The sequence below is a fragment of the Siniperca chuatsi genome, linkage group LG10 (genome assembly GCF_020085105.1).
Source record: "Siniperca chuatsi isolate FFG_IHB_CAS linkage group LG10, ASM2008510v1, whole genome shotgun sequence".
NCBI classification, from domain to species: Eukaryota; Metazoa; Chordata; class Actinopteri; order Centrarchiformes; family Sinipercidae; genus Siniperca; species Siniperca chuatsi.
This window is the reverse complement of record NC_058051.1, coordinates 21,873,144-21,899,132: the sequence shown is the minus strand read 5'-3', so window position 1 is coordinate 21,899,132 and position 25,989 is coordinate 21,873,144. Positions and strand designations below refer to the sequence as shown.

Here is a 25,989-nt window from a genome sequence, read left to right as displayed (position 1 = left end):
GACTAAAATCTACAATCTGAATCTGAAGAAACAGTATTGGGAATTTGGAAAGTACAATAGGCAGCCTGAGAAACCCCTGACAGAAAAAAAAGTTCTCATTGTTTTGCTGGGTGTGAAATGTCTTACATTCAAATCCCCTTTGTACTCTCTCGCTTGGTTCCAAATCTTCCATTTTCTTCATTTCCACACAAGTTAGGGCCTCGAGAGTTTACAGTCTCCCTTACGGGGGACTTAACTAATTGAGTCTCTATCTTCCTTTGGCTTGATTCATGTTACTACTGAGCTCTTTTAACCAAATTTCATGATGGTTTGTGTAATCACTGCAGCTTTTAGGACTGGGAGTTTCCAAGTTTGGAGATTTAATTGTTTTGTCCAAAATATATCTATTCCAAATCTCTATTCTGCACAAATGAGACAATCTGCAGATAACCGATCCTCTCTACTTTCTCTTTGACAGCTGAAGATGTATATAATCAAACCTACATTTCCCATGCTGTGTTTGTTAATGTTCCTGCAGTAAAAGGTCAGCTCTTGATTGGTGCACTGTGTGACCACATAATCAAGCAGGAGGATGATTTGAGATGCATCTAAAATGAGACATCATTTGGCTCACAGAATAATGTGCAATATTTCAAGGGGTGAAGCTGGCTGCATTGTCCAACATTTATTGCAAAATCTCAAAAATAACAGCATTGATACAAGAATTACTTCAAGTGATAAGTCAAAATATAAAACATACACATGCAACTTTAATAAAGTTAGTGCTAATTTTAAAGCACAAATCAATTACTGCTGTGTTGTTACTCTGCTCCTGGGAGAAGCTGATGAGAAAGTTCACATTTGTATCCCTTTACAACCATTAAAAGACACCAGCATGTTAAGGTGTGAGTTTTGTGTAAGAATTTAGCTGCAGCTTCTTCAGGCAATTAGAATTACAATGGAAGTTGCAGCAATGATACAGATTTAATGCAGAATAGATGCACCAGTGGACAATAAACATCACTCGCTTGTTTAAAAAAAAAAGAGAGAGATATCCTACATTTGGGGAAAAAATACACCTGCTCTTTAAATTTGTTATTTCTTCTCAGGTAATCTTTTCATGAAAAGGAAAATGTATTTTCTCATTTGGAAGCTGGCAGCTTTCTGTCATGTGTGTGTGTGTGTGTGTGTGTGTGTGTGTGTGTGTGTGTGTGTGTGTGTGTGTGTGTGTGTGTGTGTGTGAATGGGTGAATGAAAGACAACTAAAAAAATTTGGACAAAATTTTGAAGCATTTTGGACAAAAGCCTTGCATAAATGCAGCCCATTTACCATTCATCATCATGATCTTTTTTACAAAATGAGATGAAATGAGACCAAATGAGATTTTAGAAAAAGTGTACACAAAGGATGGTTGATAACTTAGGAACTTGATTGGAAAACTTTTATGTATATTGTTGTTGTTCTCCACCAACTCCTGAGATAAATGTCTGTCTCTTTAGCAGCTGAACAGTCCAAATTGACCTAACTAAGACAAACTGATCACAAAGGGGAACATACTATATAATAGCTGATCTGACCATTTTTGAAACAAAAGGGGTAACAAAGACAAACATTACCAACTAAACTACGAATAAAACAAAACACAATAATTAGTCTGATTGGCCACTACCTGTATTGAACAGCTGTTTAAGATAAACTTAACTCTGTTGACTGTACAGAATAAACTATGAGTATGGTGTATAAAACAAAAGCTATGTGACATCATTGATCTGTTTGCTGATGTATGTACAATGTGAATGTAATGTGCATAGGGTCAATATACTAAATGAGGAAAGATGAGCTATTAAGTGCAAGCTATAAAGACTAAGGTGAGTGCATAAGTGTTACCGACATCTATATCAGTAGTGTGGCAGCAGTCGCCGCCATCACACACTGTCATTTGATCCATTAAGAACATAAAAATATTAATCATTGCAGCTTTAAGTTTTGTGATTTTCTTTTCTCCAAGATGACATATACTGTACAATGCTTTAAATAGCAACTCTTTATTTCATCAGAACTTCAGCTGAACTATGACCTTAGCAGGACACTTGAAAGTTCTTTCTTTATTTCCTTTATTTTGTTCTTTCAGATAATGGATAGAAATGTCTGCCCTCACGGTGCACTTATGTTTAAAATCCCTCACCAGGTCGGTTCTCTACAGTCACTTTAAGGCAATTACCTGTAGGCTACACTTATGATTCTAACTATTCTTTTACAGCCACTTAACTTCAATGCAATGAATGCCAAAACTTTATAAATGGCCATTATTGACCAAGTCTCCATTGTTGAACTCACTCTGCTTGATTAGTAAAAAGACTATTTCACAGCAAGTGTTCTCTCTGTGCTTCACAGGGGTTTGCAGGAGGTTGAACCATTGATGAGATCTAGCAGGGAGGCTGTGCGGTCAGGCCATGAGGTTCATGTACTTCTACAATGATCACACTCTATAATCTTAATTTTAAGCTTTCACTTACAGCAACATTAAAGACCTTTTTTCTCTTAAAGGAAACTGGTTTGGAAAAGTCCAAGCATCCAAGTGGACAGGCTACCAGCAGACCAAGGCTGTAATTGATGGACACTTGGCATGCTCTGTGCGCCTGGCGATTTGTAGAATCCATAAAAAGAGATGTTGAGGTAATTATGTTTGTCGTGATATACTGAAAGCAGGAATCGGAAAGCTAATCAGAATGGCTGACAGCTGTAGCGTGCAGATGCTATCAGACCTCTTGCCCATGGCGATAAAATGAAAGCGGGTCATTTTAACAGGTAACAGCTGTTCATAGCTAATTTGTTCAATTATGCGCAGAGGATGCAGGCGGAGGTTGTTTCTCGGCCCTTAGGGACCTCCTCTCTCCCGTCCCCTTGCTTCCAGAATGAGCTGAGTAATGGAAATTCTTATCCAACATATAAAGCATGGTGAAAATACAGAAAACACTAGCAGGAACACTTGGGTCTGTGATGATACAGGATGTTACTTGTGGCACAATCATTTCACAGAGGACAAAGTCGGTGCTGCCAACATAACTATTTCTGAGTGATCATTTGACTCTTTGTCGTTGTCACAGCAGGTTGGAAATGCTGTCTCATGTAGTGTATTCCTTATAAATGTGACCAGGGCTGTGAGAAAGCAGCATCATATGTCCAATACCACTGACATGTTAAAGAAACCACTGGATAACCATGCCTGCCTCGCTGAGTGGAGTAATGTCCAATACACAAGAAAAATGCATTATGGGATCATGGTGATCACTCAGAATTGTAATGTTATTGTTAGCGATGAGAGGTTGTCTAGCCCCGGATTGATTTAATGCCATGAAGTTTCCTCTACAGCATGGGCTTAGCCTGACCTTTTAGAGAAAAATTTGATTTGGCCTCCTGCATGGCTGCCAAGTCACTGTGTAATTGTCAGTCCAGCATTTATAAGCCAGTAAACCCACTCCAAGCAGTCAATCATATATGGAAATAACCAGTTGTTTCCAACCTGAGGTAGCATGACCTAAAAAACCCCAAACTGTTATTTTTGTCACAAGAAAATCATAACGGCTGTTAACACTGTAATTTTTTACTAATCTTTACTATTATTGTAGTGCTTTAATATACACAGTGAACAGTGATTTGTTGAAATGTGCTTAAAACATTGCAGATACACCACTAGAGTTGTTAACTATGGTTTTTGCCTTTCTCTCTGTTTTCCAAGATCTATTTGAGATTGTGGAACAACTTCAAAATAAATTTGCCTCCAAAAAGCACATTGTGTTTCTCTCACAATCTCTTTCTCACGCACACACACACACACACACACACACACACACACACACACACACACACACAGACACACACACACATACAGAGCATTGCTGGGTAAAAAGTAGCAAACTGTGCAAGTATTTAAAAGCTTGAATGTTTCTCATTATAATCCTAAACCAAACCTTTCAGATCTGACAGCTACAGAATGTCAAGACACTTTTCTCTACTGATTTATTAACTTGGAAATCAAACTGGCATTTCTGATTCACTGGGATAATATATAATCTTGACATCTATCTGTTCATTTTCAACGCTTCAACATCCAAATTCAATTTTAGGTATTTCCAGGCTTTTTTTTTGTCAGGCAGTTTTTTTAGTGTGCATATGCAGTAACATTTTACTGTCTGTCTGTCTTTACTATATATTCTGCCAAATGTTATATTCTATCAATGGACAAAACTAATCTACAAATAAAGTATTTACAGATTATAATTAAAATTTTAAGGTGATGTACAAGTGCCATTGTGAGGATGGAGAGAACATCCTGTCTAAAGTCCATTTATTAATTAATTATTGCGCCATTTACAACTTTTATGAAGTGAGCACGATTTGTTAAAATAAATGCTAATTGTGTGAAAATTGAAAGAAACATTGTTTCCCTTGTTTTGCACCAGAAACATTAAAATCATTGCATTTCATCAAAAGTACATCAATGTGTTTACATTGTATTTATCTGCTATCAACTCTGATGAGTTGAGTTGGGTTCAGTTCACTGTTCAGTGCTTCAGTATAGTGCTCCAAATGTGTGCTGAGTTTCTAAATGTCAAAGGTGCAGCTGAGAGGACATTTTGCAATTGAGGGCGCTGTTGGATGCTGCTGTAAGAAAATCAAAGTAGTACAGTACAAACAGTAGGAAGACTGCTATCTTCTCATCTGGTCAAGACATTTAGTACAGGGTTTAATTTCTAATCTATTAATTTCCGTTCTGGATTATTTTTGGCATTGACATTTGTTTTAAACTTAATGTTTTATTTGCAGGCCATAAAAACAATCCTCTCATGAGCATGAGCTCCATCCACAACTTCTAACTGTCAAGACTCAACCAGCACCATCTCCTCTAGTGATGGGAGCAGAGTTCAAAATACAGAGCGGCTGACAGTTGTAAGGCCAAAACCTCCAGTATGCCTCCTGAGATCCTCCCACAGAGAAATGTCAGAGACAAAAACAAACACTGGCATTGGACCTGAAAGTCATTCTGAGTTTCTGCTAAACAGGTAATCATGTTTTTTATCTGGACTGTTGCTGTTGGGGATATTTATCCATCAGCACTGATTACCATGGTGAGGTTGACAACCAACAGTTTAACAGTGGAAAACCACATGTAAGAGAGGACTTGGGTTTGGGGTATTATTTTGTATTATGTTCTGTAAATACACAGGGAGGGAAATAAAGAAAACATTGTCACCTATAAACTGTTCATGATGATGATGTGGTCTGATGGCAAAAGCCTTGTTAATACACACCAATAATTGGTCTGTGTGGTTTGTATTTATTTTCTAGAATTGGTAATAATAAGCACTGGGCTTCTACATGAACAACACTAATTATTTCACGAGAGATTTTTAGCCACGGTAGCAGCGTGGCTCTAGGGATGGCAATGTCGTTCTTATATTCAGTTTGTCCGTCTGTCCACCACTTATGTCCAGACTGAAATATCTCATCAGTTATTGTATTGATTGCCATGATATTTTGTACTGACATTCATGGTCCCCAAAGGATGTTTCCTAATGACGTTGGTGATCCCCTGACTTTTCCTTTAGCGCCAGCAGCAAGTTCACGTTAGTGGTTTAAAGTAAAATATCTCAACAATTGAGAACAATGGCATGGATTGCCATAAAAACTTGATAGCCTACATACATCCATGTCCCCCTCAGGATGAACTGTAATCACTTAGGTGATACCATGACTTCTCATGTAGTGCCATTATAAATATTTTCTCCTCATTATAAATCCAATACTTTGGTTTATGACCAAATATCTGCAAAAAATGTAATTCCCATCAGCCTCAGTTTTATTTTGTGTTTGTTGCTAATTACCAAATGTTAGCATGCTAACACACCTGACCAAGATGGTGAACATGGTAAACATTATACCTGCTAAACATCCGCATGTTAGCATTGTCATTGTGAGCATGTTAGCATGTGGATGTTAGCATTCAGCTTTAAGCACCACTGTGCCTAAGTACAGAGCCGCTAGCATAGCTGTAGAAGTGGATGCGATGGGATGGGAAAAGGTTATGTCAGGTACTTCTACACACAAAACCAACTTTAAGTTCCATTACATTAATAATAATCAATGGCTCAAGAGTTTCACTTTCACCTGTGTTGCACTTTGCAGCATCACTTATTTCTGTAGGTCCTGACATACGTATATTTTTCTTAACATGGGCTGTCAGTATTGAACTATTAGCAAACATTTTCATGTGACAAACAGGTCTAATTCTTCTTATTGGCTCATTATCTTTTCATAGCAGGAAAGTAATGTTCACTTCCTAAAAATGTATGAAACTCATTTCTAATCTAATGTCTGCTATGTTTAAACCACATGCAAGACTATGCAAGTGGTATCTGGGCTCAGTGAAGTCTCGTTGGCCACCTTTTTAAGAGTGTATACTGCACTTCTAGAATATATCAAAATACGTGAAATTTATTCACTCATCTTCATAGCTGTCACTCAAAGACATTATCCTGTGAGCAGTCAGCAGCCTCTCATTATGCAAAATCAAACAGGACAGTGGAATTGAATTTGGTGTCCCAGAGTAACATAAGCAAATATAGCCTGACAACTCATATTGGAGAAGACTTAGAAGTCTGCCTATGCCTGGATTTCAAGACAACGAAGACAACGGTTGCACAAGATACCTTGTCTGCAGAGGGAACAGAACAAACAACTTTCTAAGCCTCAAATCCACCAAATCTGAAGGAAAACCAGAAAGTGCTTTAGTGTGATCCTTAACGGAGATGTCCATCTGTGTGTGTGTGTGTGTGTGTGTGTGTTTTGTGTATGAGATCCTCACATCATCCATGCAGCAGAAGTCAGGAAGTCAGTGGTTGCATAAAATCATACAACAGCTGGTCTCCTTAGAAACAAAAGTAACATGTTAATATGCGTTTCAAAAGAAATGAATGTTTTAATTGGTCATTTTCCAAGTTCTAGTATATGATGTTAAAAGATATGCAATGTACCTGTATGCATCCAGGTCATACAAGCTATTATGACACATGACACATGACTGGCAGACATACACGTATTTGGTTCTAAGGTGGCACGGCAGTGCCCTCCTGTGGAGACACTCTGCTGTGCACCTCAGGTACAACACACAAGAGCTGCTTTCTCCGCTGACCAGAGACCTGCTGAGTATAATGATGAATCACAGACAATTGTTTCAGACTATGAACAGTCCCAACACAGGGAGGAGGTTTTGACATCTGCTTGAAAAGCCACTAACAAAAATGTGGACAGCTGAGATATAGAAGGAAAAGAGTGCCCACATTGTTTCATAAGGAAACTTGATTTTGAGCCAATGTATGCTGTACTGTAGCATTGCTTTAATGTAATACTATTGCCAAGGAGCTCAAAAGGCCTTCATACTGCACAGTCGATCACTTTGAAATATCTCATATCCATAAATGTCACACCAGCAAGTGAATAATGACAGCAGAATTTTGTAACTATTGTACCAATAACAGCTTCATCCACTCAATCCCAGAACTCATAAATATTATTTTTATTGCCAAGGGTATGCTAAACCATTTTTGTGAACATGATAAGACAAAGGACCCATTGATTTAGGCCTGTTTTGTCATTGAGGTATAAAGTCAAGAGCCATAGAATTAATTTTAGTGAGGAAAGTGCACTTACTGCATAAGGGAAGATGAAACATTTTTGGCATATTTGGCTCATACTGTTAAATATATTAGTAACAACTGTTGCTGTAAGTCCACACTTTGCTCTTATTCACTGTTAGTGAAGCAGTTGGAGATTTTACACCTCAATCACATGACAAGTTTGCATATTTGTTTTGAGGTTTTTGGTTATGTCTTGCCTTTAAACCTCAGAAATAGTCAATACATACTAGAATAAGCTCAACCTTACAGTAATGAGGTACGCTTCCCTAAAAATCAGATATTTTTCTTTCTTTCATGCATTTTCCTCAGTTTTAAGTGTCACTCACAGTCTGTTCTGTAACCAAGGTTCAGTGTGAATTTCAGACTTCTTTTTTACTCTGTAGCTCTAAATGTTACATCATCACAACAAAATGAAGTACTGTAGCTGGGTCTAAAAATAATTTTAAAAAATTCTGTTTGTACTTTCACCTCTGAATTTACATGACCTAACATCGCCTTCCCTTTCAGTCTTCTGTTGTGGTGAATAAATAGAGTTTGGCTAAAATTTGGAAATGTTTGACTGAACACTTACATAAGAAAATAAAAGATTACACTACACTCTCACCTCCCTAGTTCTCCATGCTTCAATCAATCTCCTCTACCTCTCACAATGTACTGGGATTTAAGAACATAGTGGATTGCAATGACGTCTGAATAAACCACTAAACTAATTATTAAATTCTTATTTGTTATGGACAAAACATCCTTTGGTCATGTTTCAAGGTTAAAGGGAAATTAATTCTTCGTGTACTGTCTTATCCAGCAATAATGGACTCCTAATTATTTGATTTTGAGGACTTGTCCTCATCATTCTCCCTCTGCAATGATGCTGAATAAGCTTTAAGTACAGAATATTAAAAATGATGTTTTTGGAGAAATAAGTATGTATGAATGGTTGCATTTTGGCAATTTGTATTGCCACTAAAGACCTGATAACCTTTTATAGCACAATATTTCTCTTTTTCTGGGAGGACATTTTTGTTTGAGATATAATTCTTGTGGATTTCATGTGATATGGACATTTTGATGAGCATGCACAAATGCACTGTTAGAGATGATCATTTTAGGAATAGAAAATCTAATTTTAATTAGAGCACTCAAGATAGTTAAGAATGGAACGCTTGGAATTATCAAGTTTCATGTAATGTTTCTTTTTTAAATCTAAATTTAATTTAAACCATGCACATATTTGTAATCTGTCAGTGTTTGCAAGGGCTTGTGTGCTTTCTAATTCCTCCCTTTCTAACAGAACAATTTGGAGTGAAATATATGAAAAAGTAAAAAAAAATATTTTGGATGTTCAGCCTATTTTCCATGCAATCGAAACTGTGGGTGTGTTTCAGTAAGGAAGGGACAATCAAAATCTACCTCTCAGATGTATCCGGTCAAATCTCATAGCTTGAAAAAGTAATAATTATAAGATGCAAATTAGAAAATAGGAATATTTTCAAATCTGGAAATTTGCTAAAGGGATAGGTCAGATTTACATAATGTGACATGAGTTACTAATTGAGACTGATGCATGGACAGATCAGTTAACAGATCCTGTAGATAAAGATTCCCCCCCGAGCCGTCAGCATTTTAAATCAAAACACAGCACTCAAAAAGTGTTAACCGACCACAACAGAAAACATCATATTTAGCATATTTTTACTGTTTGCTTTGCTTTGTTTGAGTTTTGCTAAATAATAGTTAATTTCTGTGTGATGAGCTGCCAGCTCACTAGTGTCTCTGACTGAGCTCATGTCTATGTAAATACATCACTAGCAGTGAGTAACCCATACTATCTTATGTCAAAAGATACGGTAAAGTTTGTAGCAAAAGTAATTTAATAATTTAGAAATACCAATTATTTAATATCCTATTTTAATGTGCTTTATGACTGAGTTGGTTGTACTATGTTCAGACCCTTCCCCATTAAAACAGTAGATAAAACAATTTTGTATCAAATCCAGAAAATAGAAGACGATGCTTGAGTGGAGACAGTGCTGCCGTCACACGTGTGCTTTCTGAGTATTTTAGGCTCCAATGTGAACTACTGCATGAAGACCTGAGAGACCGGACCTGCCACAATAATTAAGACAATTAAGATATTTGTTGTTTTTTGTTTTGTTTTAATAGAGATCATTCTCTCTCAATCCATTGTAAAATAGCAATTAAAAACTTTTTTTAAAATTCAGATATTTACATATAAACAAGTGGCTGTGCAAAATGTACAAGATCTTGGCAAGAAAGCATCATATATTTGTCATATTTCTCATATATTTATATGTATATGGAAAATTAGACAAACTTGCCCAATTAGAAGTTGTCAACTGACAAATCTACAAATAGCAAACCTAAGTATGTACAGTAATAAAATTTGCCAATAAACATTCTTTCATAAAATGACAAAAGGTATAAAGATCAAAATTAGTATGTGCACTAAAAATATAAAAGGTTATAAAGTGGGTATGTTCATCTGATTGACTAGTTTTAGAAAACTGATCTGTCAAAGTGCCGTCCTCGTTCTGCAGTTCATGCCCATGTTTACCTAGCATGACCTCCATCATTTATAAATATAAAAATGTGGACATACAAGTTATTAAAAAAAAATTGATTCACTTAAATGACTGCAATCCATAACATTGTTGGGATTCATTTCTCCAAACGCCATTTTTTAAAATTCACTTTATAGCACATGAGCTACAGACCCTGGATACTTGACATTCCTAACAACCACTTTGTTTCCAAAGTATACCATACTAGTTTGCCCAAAGATATTTTAGCCAAAACATTGCAGACTCAGTAGCTCTTTGGGTGGCATTTATGAAATGCAGGAAATGAATTGAAAACTTTGCTTCTTGGTAACATTATTCAAGAAACACAGAGCCAAATCCACATTCTAATTTTCATAATGTAAATGTTTCATTATTCTTGGATCTTCTAAATTAGCGGATAATGAGCTTGCTACCAGTACATTTAACACACCAAATTAATATGTGCAACAATAAAGTGGCAAACAACAATTACTTTGGAAAGGATGTTCACTGTGAAGGTTCAACTCTGTAAGTTGAATTTTATATTGTCACTAAAGAAATTAATGAAAACTGCTGACTGCTGGGTTGGTGGGAAATAATCTTAACAAGTATGGTGTGCTTCAGAAATGATCGGTAGGAATGTAAGGTACATGTAGTCTTTGTAGTAAATGTGCTAGACTCTGAATAAAAAGTAGAATTTCGCTTTTGACCACTGTGTCAGGAACTCTCACAGTAAAACGTTATAGTGGCGAGAGTTCAAATCCCAACACCTGCGATTACATCATGCACAACACATGACATATAAATAATCTTTTTTGTTTCCAATCAAACAAAGACAAACAAAGAAAGCACACATCCTACAATTGTGGAGAGAACTGTTGGATACATGAAGTTACTGATGCTGATCAACACATTCTAATCCATATGGCTTAATCTGGTAAGAAGGCAACTGACTAGTGAAGATTAGTCTCTGTAAAACAATCCACAGGCATTAAAACTGTGCTAAAAAAAGTATAAATGTTTGATAAATTAAAATCTCTTAAAAGAACTTACATAAGCAGAGTGTTTACGTTAACATGGTCAAGAAAATGAAAATTACTGCAGTCTTGTAAAATCAGGCTGTAGCACCTGAATGTAGCACATTAATCTAAAATGGAACCACTTCACAGAGATTTGCTGCTACAACACAGATGCCAGTGAAATGACCCTGACAAGGTTTTTGGAGATCTGAAGTGCTCAGTTCAGTTAAACACATTTTTTCTTGTGTGCAGCATGAGGCAGTGCATGAGAAAAGTGTGGCTGGGTGCAACTGGTCTTTAAAGAGCAAACCGAGCTGACGGGCACACTGAAATCAGGGCCCAATTCTAATGTTTGCTCCACCTCTGTGCTGAAAATACAAAAAAAGGCCTGTGCTTGAAGAGGCTTTTAAAAGCCGACATCTCTTCAGTGTTCCAGATAATTCTCTTCCCACATACAGACGTCTCATCAGTCAGCAGTGTGTGATCAAAGAAAGTACAAACAGAAAGGGTCTGAGCTGACGGTCAACTCTGCTTCCTTAATGCCACTGAGCGAGGCTAGTCATTTTAATGCGGGTGCTATTTGAGGAAGCCTTTATAGAGCAGGTGTGAGTGACTGGTCCCTCTTTCATTCTCCAGGCAGAAGAGCAGGTCCCTGAGGTTGACTCTGGTGATGCGCTGTCGCATAAACTGTCTGGAGCCTGCCCCACTGGAGCCTCCAGGCTGGGAGGGGCCTGACCCTGAACCCTGGAGCGTAAAACGGAGCAAACACAAGAAAGACATTTAGTGTTTTATTGCCTTTTTCTTTGCAAATTTGAAATGATTCAAAATAAGCACAACCCGTCTATGGTAAATGGTTCCATGTTTCTCACCTCTGCACTGGCACCCCTAACAGGAGAATCCATTTTCCGTTTTTTCCTCGGGCCGATTGCTGCCAGTGCCGTTAGGTTGGCTTCTCTCTGTCTGATCTGAGCCAGCTCCTGCTGCTGCATCTGGAATACAAGCAATAACACGCAGATTAGTTTCGCAGACAAACTCATCATAATGCTGCACAAAGAAAGCAATCATATAGTCACTTATCGTAGCATTTACCTCTTTGGCCTTCTGTTTAAGTCTGAGCTGCTCAGGGTCCTCTTGCCGTGACCGAGACTGCAGTAAGATAGAGGACATTTTAATATTTCAAGATGAATATGTTACATTTATTCAATCAATTGTTTTATTCATTGACTCACAGTTAGCAGCAGAGGAAATGTATACTAATGACACTGACCCAAGATCACTCACTCGCCTTGTGTATGCAATTATGATAGTGTGTAGGATTCTTCCTGTCAATAACACTGTGTCCCCTTGTTTATATATTGTTACCTTGGCAGCCTTCAAGAGAATCTCTCTCTCCTGTTCTTCCTTCCTTTGCTTCTCCATCTGATCCAGCTGCTCGAAGAATTTAAGCTGGGCTCGCACATCGCTGACCTGCTCATACTGCTCATCCTCCTGAAGGATGAATGAAAGTAAGACATTGCAAGGAAGGACAGAAAGTCAGACGGGAGGAATTAAAATGGACTAAATGGCAATGGGTCTCACCAGCTCTCAAATTACTGTAATTAATTATCACCTTGAATGTTATGTTCTTCTGCTGTGCCACTTGTGACACCTTTTCCAGCAGGTTTTGTAGTCGCTGCTGTGTAGCATGGGAAATGTAGTTAATCACATCTGTGCCCAACTCGCTGACACCAAACTTCTTACCTGTCACAACAGGAGGAGTGTGGATAAAGATTTAGACAGATTGAGACAGTGTCAGCCTTTAAAAGCAAGAACGTGCTGTACATTTTCTCTTAAGTGCATGTGTCTCACCAATCTCCAGAGCTCTCCGGGTGAGCAAAGAGGTGGAGAGGAAGGTCTCATCCTTACAGGAACGAGTCACCGCGCCAACAAGCTCAGAGTTGGTTGCTAAGATACGGGCGCTCTCCTCTGACAAGTTGACTCCTGCCATGGAGGCCACATCATTGATATCATCATCATCCCTAGATTAAATAAAAAAAACAAACTGATGAGACATAAACAGCAACACAATTAGCTGCAGTAATCTCCTACAACTGGAAAATGGATAGAAAAATGTAAATACTAGATTTTTCATCATGCACCCTAATTACTGAGTCTGACCAAACAAATGCACTTATAAAACCATCAGTGCAGTTCATATATCAAAGCATAACACACAAATGTAAGCCATTTCTAAGGCTTTTATGTGTAGTGTTTGAAAATGTCTGTCTTTGGTGCCCTCCAGTGGTAGCAACAAAGACTGTATCAATTTAAATCATTTTCCTACAAACCAAAAAACGTATGCCATCAGAACAACTTGAAAGATGCTATAATCACATAAAATGTGTGCACAGAGTGGCTTTAAAGTGCAACATATTTGTCACAACGCATGGTTAAATCTCTTCTTCCCCACTTTTCGGTTTATAAACAACAAAATGTCCATAACAATATTCATCTGGTAAGGGGAGGAATCTTTTACACAGACACAGCTTGGTTACTCTGTGCTGACACTTCCTACTCCACCCCAATATATCCAACCACACAATAGAGGTGTTTTCATTGAAATAATTTTTTGTTTACTTTGTGACTATGAAACAGCAACTTGATCAGCAGTCATACATGCTACATGGTACACAAGGCAGAACAGAAATTCATTGGCTTCTCAATCAAATCATATAATCAATAATAAATCCTATCTACTCCTGTCTGTAAGTCACATTGGCCCTAGATGACATTAAAGCTTTACTCTATCTTTGTAAATGCAGAAAAATGGTGTAACTACCATGATACATTACCCATAGCCAGTTATGCTTATGAGGTCATTAATTAAGATAATTACTGCATTAATTAGCAAATGTGTCTGTGTTAACTAATTTATCATTAAACAAGGGTGGAACAAATATGAACAGAAACCAGGACAATTTAGTCAACATGCTGAATTCTCCCACAGAGTACACTGTTCCTAAAGAGAGTAATTTACACACACACACAACAGCCTACTCAAATAGTTTGAGCTTTACTGTCAAATGACCAAAGAATTCTGGGCACAAATGTACAAATGTGTGGTTCAACACTGGTGAAGTAATGTTACATTAAACAGTACCTGACCATATGAAAGCAGGATTTACCAGTCTTAATGTTGGTTTTCCTCTTTTTAGTGTTCCATAGTCTGTTATGTCTGAATCCTTTCTGCCAATTTCCAGTTTATTGACTTAATTTTGCATGGTGCACAGTGAATCTGTTTGTGCAGCTTTTCACCATTTCTTCAGTGTTTACAATTTATGAGCAGGAAGTTGTCAATGTTTGGCATTATTACTTTAAAAACTACTAAATTAATTAATCGATTATCTTATTATTATAAGTTTGTTAGCAGTTAGCAGAGACATGCATAGTTCCAACGTCAAATATACTAATACAAAAAATTCTTTACACTTTTAAAAGTGTTTGAGAATGTAAAATATTGAAACTAGGGACCTCTAAAACTCCTGGCATGCTGACAATTTGGAAACCAGTATTTAAAAGACACTGATGATATTGATCTTAATGTGTCACAAACCTGAAAGTTCCCTCTCCTGCTTCCTTCAGCTTGTTCTTCTGAGCAGCAGTAAGAGGGCCCTGACTGAGTACTTGTACTCCTTTTGCCCCTGGAACCAACATCTGCTTCACTACACACACAGAGACAGAAGCAAATTCAGATTTAAAACATGCACTATGGCGTGAATCTAATTTCAAATTTGACACCTTTGTACAAGCTTAGTGTCCTGCAAATACAAACACTATCCACAAGGTGGAAGCACTTCCATACGGTACATAGTAAATAGGTGAAAGACCAAAAACAGACAGTCTCAGAGGGAACCAATGTATTTTTGTGTTTTTCCAGTTATTTTTTTCAATGCATTTGTTTAGCATCTGAGTCTGTCTATGGATGCCCATTGGACACTGTATGATGTACCAAATAAAGAAAATAACAAAATATAACATTCAGACCATTTGGCTGATTTTACATGCCTACTGACAATTAACTGCATATTCAGTTCACCATATGGAAGAAATAAAAGAAGTGTAAGAGACTGTTGAACACACACCCGTCTGCAGCTGTTTGACCACCTGCGGCTGGCCTACAATGATGCGGCTATGAGATTGTCCTCTGAGTGTTACCATGGGAGACTGAGCCAGCGTCACCTGTGGCCTCACCATCATCCCTTGTTGCTGGGGCACTATCTGCGCACATTCAGACACAAAGAATGAGAAAAACACAGAATAAAAGCACAGACACGAATAGAAGTACAAACTCTTACATGCAAGGTTTCCACTTCTATGTGAATGCCAATTAATTCAGATGCAGGTAATAATTCCCATTAGCAGCAAAATTACCAGTCCAGGTTTACTGTGAGGTGTCTGAGTGAGGCTGATAACTGTGGTTTTGGACCCGGCAGTGCTGGTGGCCGTACTGGCGGCGGTAGAGAGAGGAGGTCGAAGCACCACAGCAGTGAGAGCTGTGGAGGATGCTGCAGCAGGCTGAGTGCTGGGCTGAGGCAGCAGGCTCTGCTGGATGAAGGCCTCTGGGTCTGGGGTCAGCTGACGCAGTGCTGGGAGACTTCTCTGCAGGCAGACAGAGGACAGAAAGAGTGAACATATATTCATTTAGTTTGATGAAATCACTGACTCCTTTCCACACAGGATATATTTGGTTATTGTAAAGTCAAAGTAGCAGCACTTAGGTATAAATGGTGCAGTTTCTAACATATACCGTACTAAAAACAAAAGTGCAGATCATTTTTGTCATCACATTTTTAAATTTACAAATATCGCACATCCCACTGGGAAAACAGATGGCAGCATTTCCCACTGCAAAATCAACAAAATGTCTAATGTTTTTAGATTTACTTTGATTATGGTTAAACAGATTTATGATGTGCTTATTAAGAAGAAGACAGAAAAGCTATTTCTGGCAGAGAAAAAAAAAGTATTATAATAACTGTACTCACATCAATGTACATGAAAATTTGCTACATTCTGCTACATCTACATCTAAAAGGAAACAGAAATATAAAAATGCATGAACACCTAACTGGGACATAGAACACTGAGCGCCTATTTTAATTCCTTGATGACCTCTGTGAAAGACTTGTGCCAGGTGGGGAAAGGGGGCAAGTGAGGTGGCATCCAGAACATTTTGTAATTGTATGGGACAATGTGGTGTTTCACCGTTCTCTTCCAGTCACAGAGCGGTTTACAGCCCATCCCAGGAAGGTGTCACTTTTCCTTCCACCTCTCCGATGTTTCCTCTAACTCTAGCCTTGACGTGCACCGCTCTCACCATGGATTTATGTCTCTCACCCACATCCATGCTCTCACCGGCACCAGTCAACCTAACACCAGCGGTGGTGGGCAGGCCATTCAAATCCCAGGATGGTGTCACTTTTCCTTCCACCTTACTCTCCATTCCTCAGCCCCACAGAGGAATTATTTTCCTCATGGAGGTGGAAAGTTTATGACCACCAGCCACATGACCAATGTCCCTCTTGGATGCAATGAATGTTGGATGTCTGGACATATCTACAGAAGATTGCCAGGGATGGATCAGGCATTCTTTCCCAGGTGTATTACAGGAGAGGCAATAAGGTGTGATGTGTATGAAAACTACCACTGTTGTATTTCTACATCTGTAGCTATCCTTTACGCATGTACGCATAGTAAATATGTATAGTTTTGTATAGCATTACTGAAATTACTTTAGTTTCCTTTTGTGCACTTAGAATTAGTCTATGTAAAATTAAAAAAATAAAAATAAAGCCTTTTGAAGCACATTGCAGCATGTCTGATTAATTTCTGTGACATTTACTGTAAGGTAGCACAATCCATGCAATAAAGAAGTGCCCTTCTTTTCGTTGTAATGGAATCTTGGTTCAAGCTAAATAAATAAATAAAATATATGTCAAAGTATACAGTGATACATATTGTAATGCTATCTGTTCATAGTGGTTTTTAGGTCATTGTGTAATGAGTGACAGAGACAAATGTTTTAAGTGTTCTGGTTGAGTTGAGAGTTGAACCTGAGATGTGTAAGAAGTGTTTTGGTTGCATTAGTGCATTTTGGATGTGAGATTAACTGTTGTGCTGAGCTGCATGTCGGTAAAGAGAACTGTCTGAACAGTTCTGAAAAGGTGAAGTCAGTATAGAGAAATGTGTGCAACCGATTGTAAAAGAAAACTGTAAGTGATGTCTACGTAAACTGACAGCCATAACAGTAACATGAAGTATTTCTTTATCGTTACGAGGGTAACAGGACAGGAAGAAAAAAAACAAAAAAAACACATGATTACATTCATGATTCTTCTCTTCCACAGCATTTTTTCATCTTAGAAATTATGCTTATTTCTATTCCAATCAGCCTGCTAAATGCCATCCTTTAGTTGCAACTTTGGGAAAACTTTGTATTGTAATGCATTGGTTTCATTGCCAGAATTTTTGGATGAGGGTATGCGGAGAAGATTGTTGGAAACAGGGGGGTCCTAAGAAAGTTGGGTGACGGTGAGAGGAAGAATTCCTGAGGATATCACTATCTGTGTGCACAATAGCATCGATGCTTGTACACTTATTTGGCAAGAGCACAAAATGCCTATTTGTAAAGAGGAGTAGTGGGAAGCAGTAGCATTATGCTTTACACAATGTTCAGACCACACTGTGCACTCCTTTTTTCTCTCTTTGAAACTTTTGCATACCAACTACCACTTCAGAAGGGTTTCAGAAACAGTTTGAGCATGTTGGCGTTATACAACTTTAACACATGTACCTTGTGTTTGATGCAGGATAATAAACCCATTGTTTAACCCATTCATATCACACTGCTGTCACTGGTTAATTTCCTGGTCATAACTGTTTAAAGTACCCCTCCACTCAGAAATGTGTTTTTCTTATGTTTATGTCCCCTAATATGTCAGACCTTGACTTTACTGACTTGTATCTGTGCAAAGTGTGCCACTAGAGAGTGTGTTTTCACATTCCTCTACTGGAGATGTCTGTACACTTCACTAAAATCTGAGATTCAAACGTACTCTGGGCAAGCTAGATTTGGGACGTCACAAATTCAAAAACCAATCGCAATGCCGCCAGCAAAGAAGTCTGAAACTTCCAGCGCAGAGTGGACTTGTCAGTACAGAGAAACAGAGTTTACACTGAGTTAGTTTTGACAGCGAACATGGTAGAGTGTGCAGTTTTTTGGATGTAAACCAGACCCTGGAGCTTCCTTCCACTATCTACTAACATTACGTAATAACAATGTGAACACACTGTAACACTGTAGCAGATATTATTGTATGTTTCACAACCACAAGTGCTGTGTCAGCAGATGCCAGTTACAAGCTAATAAGCTAAGAAACAACATCAATAAATAAAAGATGCTAACTACACTTACAGTTCTGATACATCTGCTAGTCGCCGATTTTGGTGCACAATAGACTCATCTGGGTCTGACTGAGGCTCAAACATGTATGGCTGACTATCTCCAATGTTTCCTGTAACTCTAACCATCTTGACGCGCACCGCTCTCTCACCATGGATGTAGGTCTCTCACCCACATTCATGCTCTCATCATACTTTTTGTGTGGGATAACCATGTTAAACAAAATATTAATCATAGCAGAGTATTTATACATAATTTAAAACGTGTCTGAATGGGAACTTTAAACAAGACCTGGTTTTGCAACTTCAGTTCCATGCACAGCACTACTAAACCACACAATTATACCGGTCTGTGTGTTTGCTAAACAGAGTTTCAGTTCATTAAAGTTTTAGCACCAGTGTTAACACTGGCAGAGAAATAGTGTCATTTTACTGGATTTAATTATTTGGTCATCTTATGAAAAGTAAATGCAACAACCTACACTATATAACGATGTTCATGTATTGCATCTCTGACATAAAATAGAGTAGATTTTGTGGTTTAGAGGGCTAGAAGTCTTCAATATGATTATAGTGAACCTATGTTAATTATTTAGTAATTTAGTAACCATAAGGTAAGCTATAGTTAATATATAAAACATGTATCGACACTGAGCAGTGTAAACCGTGGTTAGGAGCAAAGTTGTAAAGCCACGACACCATGTTGGTCTAAAAGTATAGGTACAAGTTAACTTAGGTTTGCATGTGGCAGTGAAGCACAGGTACAGAATATCGCTATAGTTTTTGCCATTGTCCAGCACTCACCAGCACTACCTGGTGAGTGGAGGGATGCAATCCACATCGTGGAGTGGGTACATGTCAAACAAGGTCTGTAAACATGCAGCATCAACCATTATATCAACCATTATATTTGTGAGTCATTGATCTCACCTTCAGGAAAGGCACAAGGTATGGCTGTGGTGAGGAGTTGAGCTCCCGGTATAACCTACTGGTGAAATCTTCAGGCTCTATCTTCGCTTCCTGTTGTACAATAAACACAGAGGATGGATCAGAACAGAAAAACTCACAGATTAAGAAAACAGACTGAAGGAATGACAAGAAAGGTATGAAGATGAGGACAATGAGATCAAGTTTTAACACAGATGGTGGAAGAAGAGGTGAGAAATTTACTAGCAGGTTCTTGACCAGCTCCTTGACGTTGGCCGTAGTCTCAGAGGACTGTTTTCCACTGGATGCCAGCTTGATCAATGTGGACAGAAAGTTTCTACACTTTTTCACATTCTCCAGTGTCTCCTGCAAGCACATACACACAAAATGGATTTTTTTCTGAAATATGCACATCAGACTTACAGTAGAAATGTGAAGCAGAGCACAAATTTACCCTAAAATGAATAAGTATCTGTATAGTTAGCTTTGAATGATTACAAAGACAAACGCATTCAAGGTTAGTACTTCTCTCTTACAGCTGTGATAGCTGTTGGAGTGACAGGAGTTCCAGTGGCCCCAAGGGGCCCTACCCTCTGTGTAGCTGCTGTGGCTGCAGATCCAGGCTGCACTGTGGTGGGCGTTCCTAGCGGCTGTCCTGGGGTGGTGGCAGTTCCTCCGAGCATGATGGTGTTCTATATAAAGTGAACAGTGAACATGCAGTCATGAGATGAGAATCAGGAAAATGACATGGTCAGAATAACAGTTTGGACTGGACATGTCTGGTCCCAGGGGAAAATACATTGAACTTTACTAGGACATAATAAAAATCCAGGATATTATGTGTTTGCTATGACAAAACACTCATTGAATTTTATATACAACATGACCTCTTTAACAATTCTCTTCTTCCACCTCTAAATTACAATAGAAAAACATGATGTGCAAAACAGAAAATTAAAACCTGTTAATGAGGTTTAGCAAAAGTGTATTAACCTGTAAGAGAATTAAGGGAAATTCCATGGCAACCTGAACTATAACAACTCACAAGTAAGATTAACCCAACCACCAAGGTTTTCAAAGTGAGCAAACAAATGGGCCACCCAGAGAATACACAGGGGCCTGTTTTTATCAAGCATTTCAGAGTAGGAAATCAATTCTGATTCTAATTGGTCCAAGAAAGATGTATTTAGCCCTACTTTAGGCAGGACTAAAAGCCTTACATTAACCCTCATTCTAGGACTCCTACTTTCTTTCTCCTTTAGGAGATTTAGGAGAGCTGCAGAGCTGTTCCCAGCAGGTGGACAATGATAGGACAAACATGCACATTCCACAAGGATAAATCCAAAATATTTCTGTGCATATTGCTGGCAATCCCAGCCACTGCAAGTGTCTTTTGAGCAATGCCAGACCACAATGAGTAGAGCAAAATTTGTGGGCTAGAGGTGTGAGTTAGTGGATGCATCAGGAACATTTAAAAAAGGTCCTTTATAAATAATTGCTTTTAAATAAATATATTATTTAAAAAAATAATAAATTCAGAACAGGATTAGAATTTAATATGTTAAATATAACTAAATGTTGTTTCTATAGCAGCAACAGCAAAGTCACTATACACACTCAATAATATCAATGGAAACAAATCTAAAATCTCAGTAAAATAAATCATATTCCTGACATAAACATAGTGAGTGATGTCTATGTTCTTCATTCTTTCTGAACATCAGTCAGTATCCCTCTGTCCTCTGTCCTCCTCCCTCTGCTGCTGTGATTCACTGCAGGAGGGAGGAGGGGCTAGTTTGTCTCAGCTAAGTTTACAAGAATTTGTCAAATTTTAAGATTCGTGGCAAACTAAGATAAACAGTGAGACTACATACAGACAGCTTTGTTTTAGCTTGTTTGTAACAATCTACTATTAGCCGAGCTAGCGTACTGTGCTTGTGCATGTGAAACTGCAGACAGAGCAGATTAAAATATAGCTTTCTACATGACATGTTTATGCTTGTTGAACAGGTGTATTGATAAAGTATTGCTTTTTACTCGCGGAGGTTTTATTGCACTTACTTACAGTAACAAGCGTTACTGTAAGTAAGTAGTTGTTGTCAACTCCAGTAAACTCCACCGCGGCCTGTGTGATCTGCTGACCGCTGATTGTGCTCCGTGTGTTTGTGTGGAAGAGCTCAGCCCGACAGACAGCAGGAGAGGCTGCAGCGGGTGTAATAATACTACGGCCCGTTTAATACCGTGCTTCAGTGCCCATCACTACTCGCAAGTGCCCGATTGGTATGTGCAACTCTCAACAGAGATAGCTACTTCCATCATCCGCTCCAGAAAAATATGTTTAATTCTTTTTTACCACTTGCCCAATCAGGCAAGTGAGTTGCTAGATTTACTTGCCCGACGAGGCATTTTATTTGCCCCAGGCAATCGCGCAATCCTTATTGTTGAGGCCTGGTTACAGAGTGTTCAGTGTCAGCAGAACCTAGATTTCCTGTAATGGAACTGTGTCATTCAAATCAGTTACAATTCTTTGTGGTGAATATTAACAAACTTTATTTTTGCAGCACTTCTCAAAAAAAAGTTACAAAGTGCTTTACATATGACCTAATAACTTTTAATGGCATTTGGTGCTTGATAACTTTATACCCTGCACATGGAATTAAATACCAAAAAGGGATGTGTGGCCGAGTTACCTGCAGTACAGGAGGCCTCTGCAGTGTGGTGGTGGCCGTCACAGTGGTCTGGACTGTGGAACCTTGTTTAATAATGGTGGTGGGGGTAACTGGACGAGCCAGCAGTGATGCACCTGGAGCCTGCAGAACAGCAAGGGATATGATTTTTTTTTTACTAACAATTCTCAGTTTTGGTTTTCTTCACTCATTTTAAAGTTAGACGCAAGACTCTACACAAGCTAAATGAAATCAGTCCACTTTGAGAATGGGTCATTTACCACGCAAGCAGATTGTCAATGTGAAACCAATAACCAAAATGTATTATAAAACGTATCAGATCAACTAAGGTGTTTCTCTTTACAATTTGTCACAAAAGTTCATTTTGTTAGTTTAGATAGTAAAATTGTATACATATTATATATCACAATAGGCCTAACTTTACTTATGACACTAAAACATTTGCAGGGTGACTATTGAAAATGTGTTCATTATTGTGACTGTGTACACTGTCATTGTGATGGATGCACCGATCCCACTTAAACTCTCCCGATACCAGCTCTGATACCTAAACTCAGTATCGGCCGATATCGAGTAGGAATCTAATGAGAGTGGCTTTTTTTTTTTTAAGTTCAAAATCTGTATACCCAGTGTTGAACTGATTAAGATCATCTTTTTGTATGCAATATAATGAGGCTGTAACTACACCTTACTTCTTAACTATAAGATATTTATACCCCAACATTTTTTTAAAGCTTCTGTTCATTTTAATAATATTGTTCTAAAAGGGTTTACAGAATTGTGTTGTTACAGTATAAATATAATAACAGTGACAACGAAACAGTACTTAAAGTGCATCACTCATATTTGGCTAATATCCAGTCTGTTAAATAAGGTAATTATCCACATAAATACTGATCCAGTATATCAGATCTGTGCATCACTACCGAACATGAATGAGTCACATTTTCTGTGTGTGACTGTGGCCACGTGTCCAGCAGTCCTGGTACCTGTAGAGAAGTGATCTGGACAGGTGGAGTGCTGGTGGGAGCTGCAGGTCGTGGTGTCATGGCGCTTTGGGACTGCGACTGAGCCTGCATCTGAGCCAAGGTCTGCTGGTGAATCATCAGCAGCTGCCCACTCTCACTGCGCACCAAGACCATGCCTGCAAGAGGCAAATGTCAGGGGGTTTAAGATGTCAATGACCAATATACTGTATGTATGCATGGAGTTTCTGACATGGGGGGGTGAATTAGTCATCTGTAGGTCTATTGATGCATGGACATTACTTTAGCTGGGTTGTCTATATTCAGAGATTTCAGTTAGCGACCAATCAGACCAAAATGAGCCACAAACATGGGGCCATAAATCAAGAACATTTCAAGCCACAACACAACATGTAATTAGATGTTGTAAGCATCCACAACACAGTACAACAAAGTAAAACTTTTTTTCTTGCCACCAATACTTTATCATGGGCCAGTGTATTACAATGCACAGGAGCCTGGTGTTATAGCATGCCCATTCTCTATCAAACTGATGCCTACAACAAAGTAGTACAGAAAGGCCGGAGTATTAAGCAGCAAAAGCAAAAACGTTTTGTGCTGAGTTGTAGGTCGATAAATGTTATTAAATTGTGTGGCTAAAATGCGATTGTTTAATTACTCTTTTTGGTTGTAGCTTATTTTGGTCTGACCAGTCTCTCTCTGGCTGGGATAGCTCTAAACACAGAACTCCAAACCAGAGTTAATTTCCATGCACTGATATTACTATATTTTAACAATTCATACTGTCTTGTGCCAAAGAAAATCTGAAATTATCCCATTAATAGCCACTGAGGGTTAAATCAAAATATATGTCACTGCAAAGCCTTGGAGTAATATCTGAGGTCAGAGACAGTCTAACAATTGGCCTTTGCAAACTGTTAAAAACACACACGGGATAGATACTTAGAGATACACAGTAAATAGCTGTTGATATGAGAACAGTTTGCTATTGTCTCTGACAAGACAAAGTAATACGAATCAATACATTGCAACATGATATACTATAGGTGGAATAACTTGGCTGACTGTCCTCAAGGCTTTTAATCTGGTCTGCAGTTAAAACCTTGGCCACCTCTAATCTGTTATTTGTGGCCTCAAAAGTCAATTAATTGTGTCCTCTCTGCTTACTGCAATATGTGTCAAACCATTTCTTGCCTATTCGCACACTAAGAAACGTGTACACATAAAGTGTGTTTGTGTTTAACATTAATAGCAACAAGTTTCTGACAAAGCTATTGCAGCTTGACACAGCTTAAAGAGGCAACACTGTTTTCACATCTAACTTGTTGCAGAAAACTTTCAAACTGTTTACACTAAGTTACCTGGAGGGAGTTGAATGTTTTGGATATTTGGGGCGTTTTGTTGAGGCTGAGTGAGTCGAGGGGCCAACACCTGTGGAGCAATAGTACGTATTCCACCGGGAGGAGTGGCAGTGATTGTTGACGGTACTGAAGTCCTCAAGTTTTGCAAAACCGTTGTCCCTGTCGCAACAGTTGTAGCCACGACGTGTCCGCCAGTCTGAATTATAGTTTTTGTGTCAAATTTGTTGACAAGAGAGCCAGCGGTGCTGGTAACACTGACGGACGGTGATGTTAAAACTGTGGTTAGGTTGCCTCCGCTTTGTGAGGTGTTACTGGGAGTTTGCATAGGTGGCCTCACAAGCGTGACTGTGGGTACACTTTTCACAGAGGGCTGAGACGAAATCACAGCATTCTGCGCACTCGTCGAAGAAGTTCGAATAATAGTACTCGGTGTTGCAGACAAAACTGCTGCGCTTCCTTTGCTCACAGAAACAGGTCCGTTGTTGACAACCGTGACTGCGGGCTGTGAGTTGTTGTTGCCGCTGCTGTCAGCAGATGCGCCTCCGGAGATATGACAGTTCATCACTACAGCACTTCCATTCAAAGTTTGAACACCGGTCGTTCCAGGTTTCCCAACACCAGATGTTGCATCTGATACTATAGTAACGACTCCGGTAGCTGTCCCCGGCTTGGACTGACTCTGAGCGGCTGTCATGCTCGGTCCCGCCGCCGATGTGGTCCCGGCTGCTCCATCCATGCTTGAACCGGGGGACCCCGTACTGTTAATGACACCTCCTTGCACTCCTGTCCCTGAAGCAGCGGAAACACATGAAAACAAGGGGGTGTCGAACAACTCTCCGATTCGCATTAGTTTCGGGAAACACACAAGTGAAGCCAAGTTAGCTACAATCAGTTGAACGTGACCAAAATTAGCTAATGTTAGCTAACCGGAGTGGGCAGCTATCTTACCTGCTTTAGCAAGCTCTTGTTGTGAAAGTCCAATTTTGCTGCCCTGAACATTGGAATTACTACCTACAGCTGAGTTGCAAACATGATTTGCTGCAGACTGGACCCTGGCCGTTGTGTTAACGCGGCCTGCTCTTGTAAGCTCAGACTCCAAAGATCCGACTAGATCACTAACTACTTTTTCGTCCACCTCTGTGTTGAAGAAAACATCGTCCAGCAAATCGGAGCCCGCCGCCATCTTTGCCCAGCTACGCTCGCTCGTGAGACGCATGCGCCGATTGGCTGAACCCTCAGTGACGCGAACGTACCAGGCGCTGTGATTGGTTCCTTGTAGAAAATAAATGTAGGAACAAATGGTTGTGAGCTGCATTGTAGAGTGTCAGCGCTGT

At 38.9% G+C, this 25,989-nt stretch overlaps 1 protein-coding gene across 1 annotated transcript; it reads right to left on the bottom strand.

Annotated features, from left to right (window-relative positions):
• Nucleotides 1-9,824: 9,824 nt before the first annotated feature.
• On the bottom strand, nt 9,825-25,938 carry LOC122883586 (transcription initiation factor TFIID subunit 4-like). The gene is made up of 16 exons (XM_044212501.1): nt 25,604-25,938; nt 24,656-25,444; nt 23,298-23,452; nt 22,312-22,431; nt 20,158-20,313; nt 19,865-19,987; nt 19,625-19,714; nt 15,665-15,892; nt 15,376-15,511; nt 14,847-14,955; nt 13,103-13,272; nt 12,864-12,994; nt 12,617-12,742; nt 12,344-12,400; nt 12,124-12,243; nt 9,825-11,998 (listed from the first exon to the last, which is right to left on the bottom strand). Exons 1-16 carry the CDS (start codon nt 25,869-25,871, stop codon nt 11,831-11,833), a joined length of 2,946 nt encoding a protein of 981 aa, XP_044068436.1. The 5' UTR covers nt 25,872-25,938; the 3' UTR covers nt 9,825-11,830.
• Nucleotides 25,939-25,989: the final 51 nt, after the last annotated feature.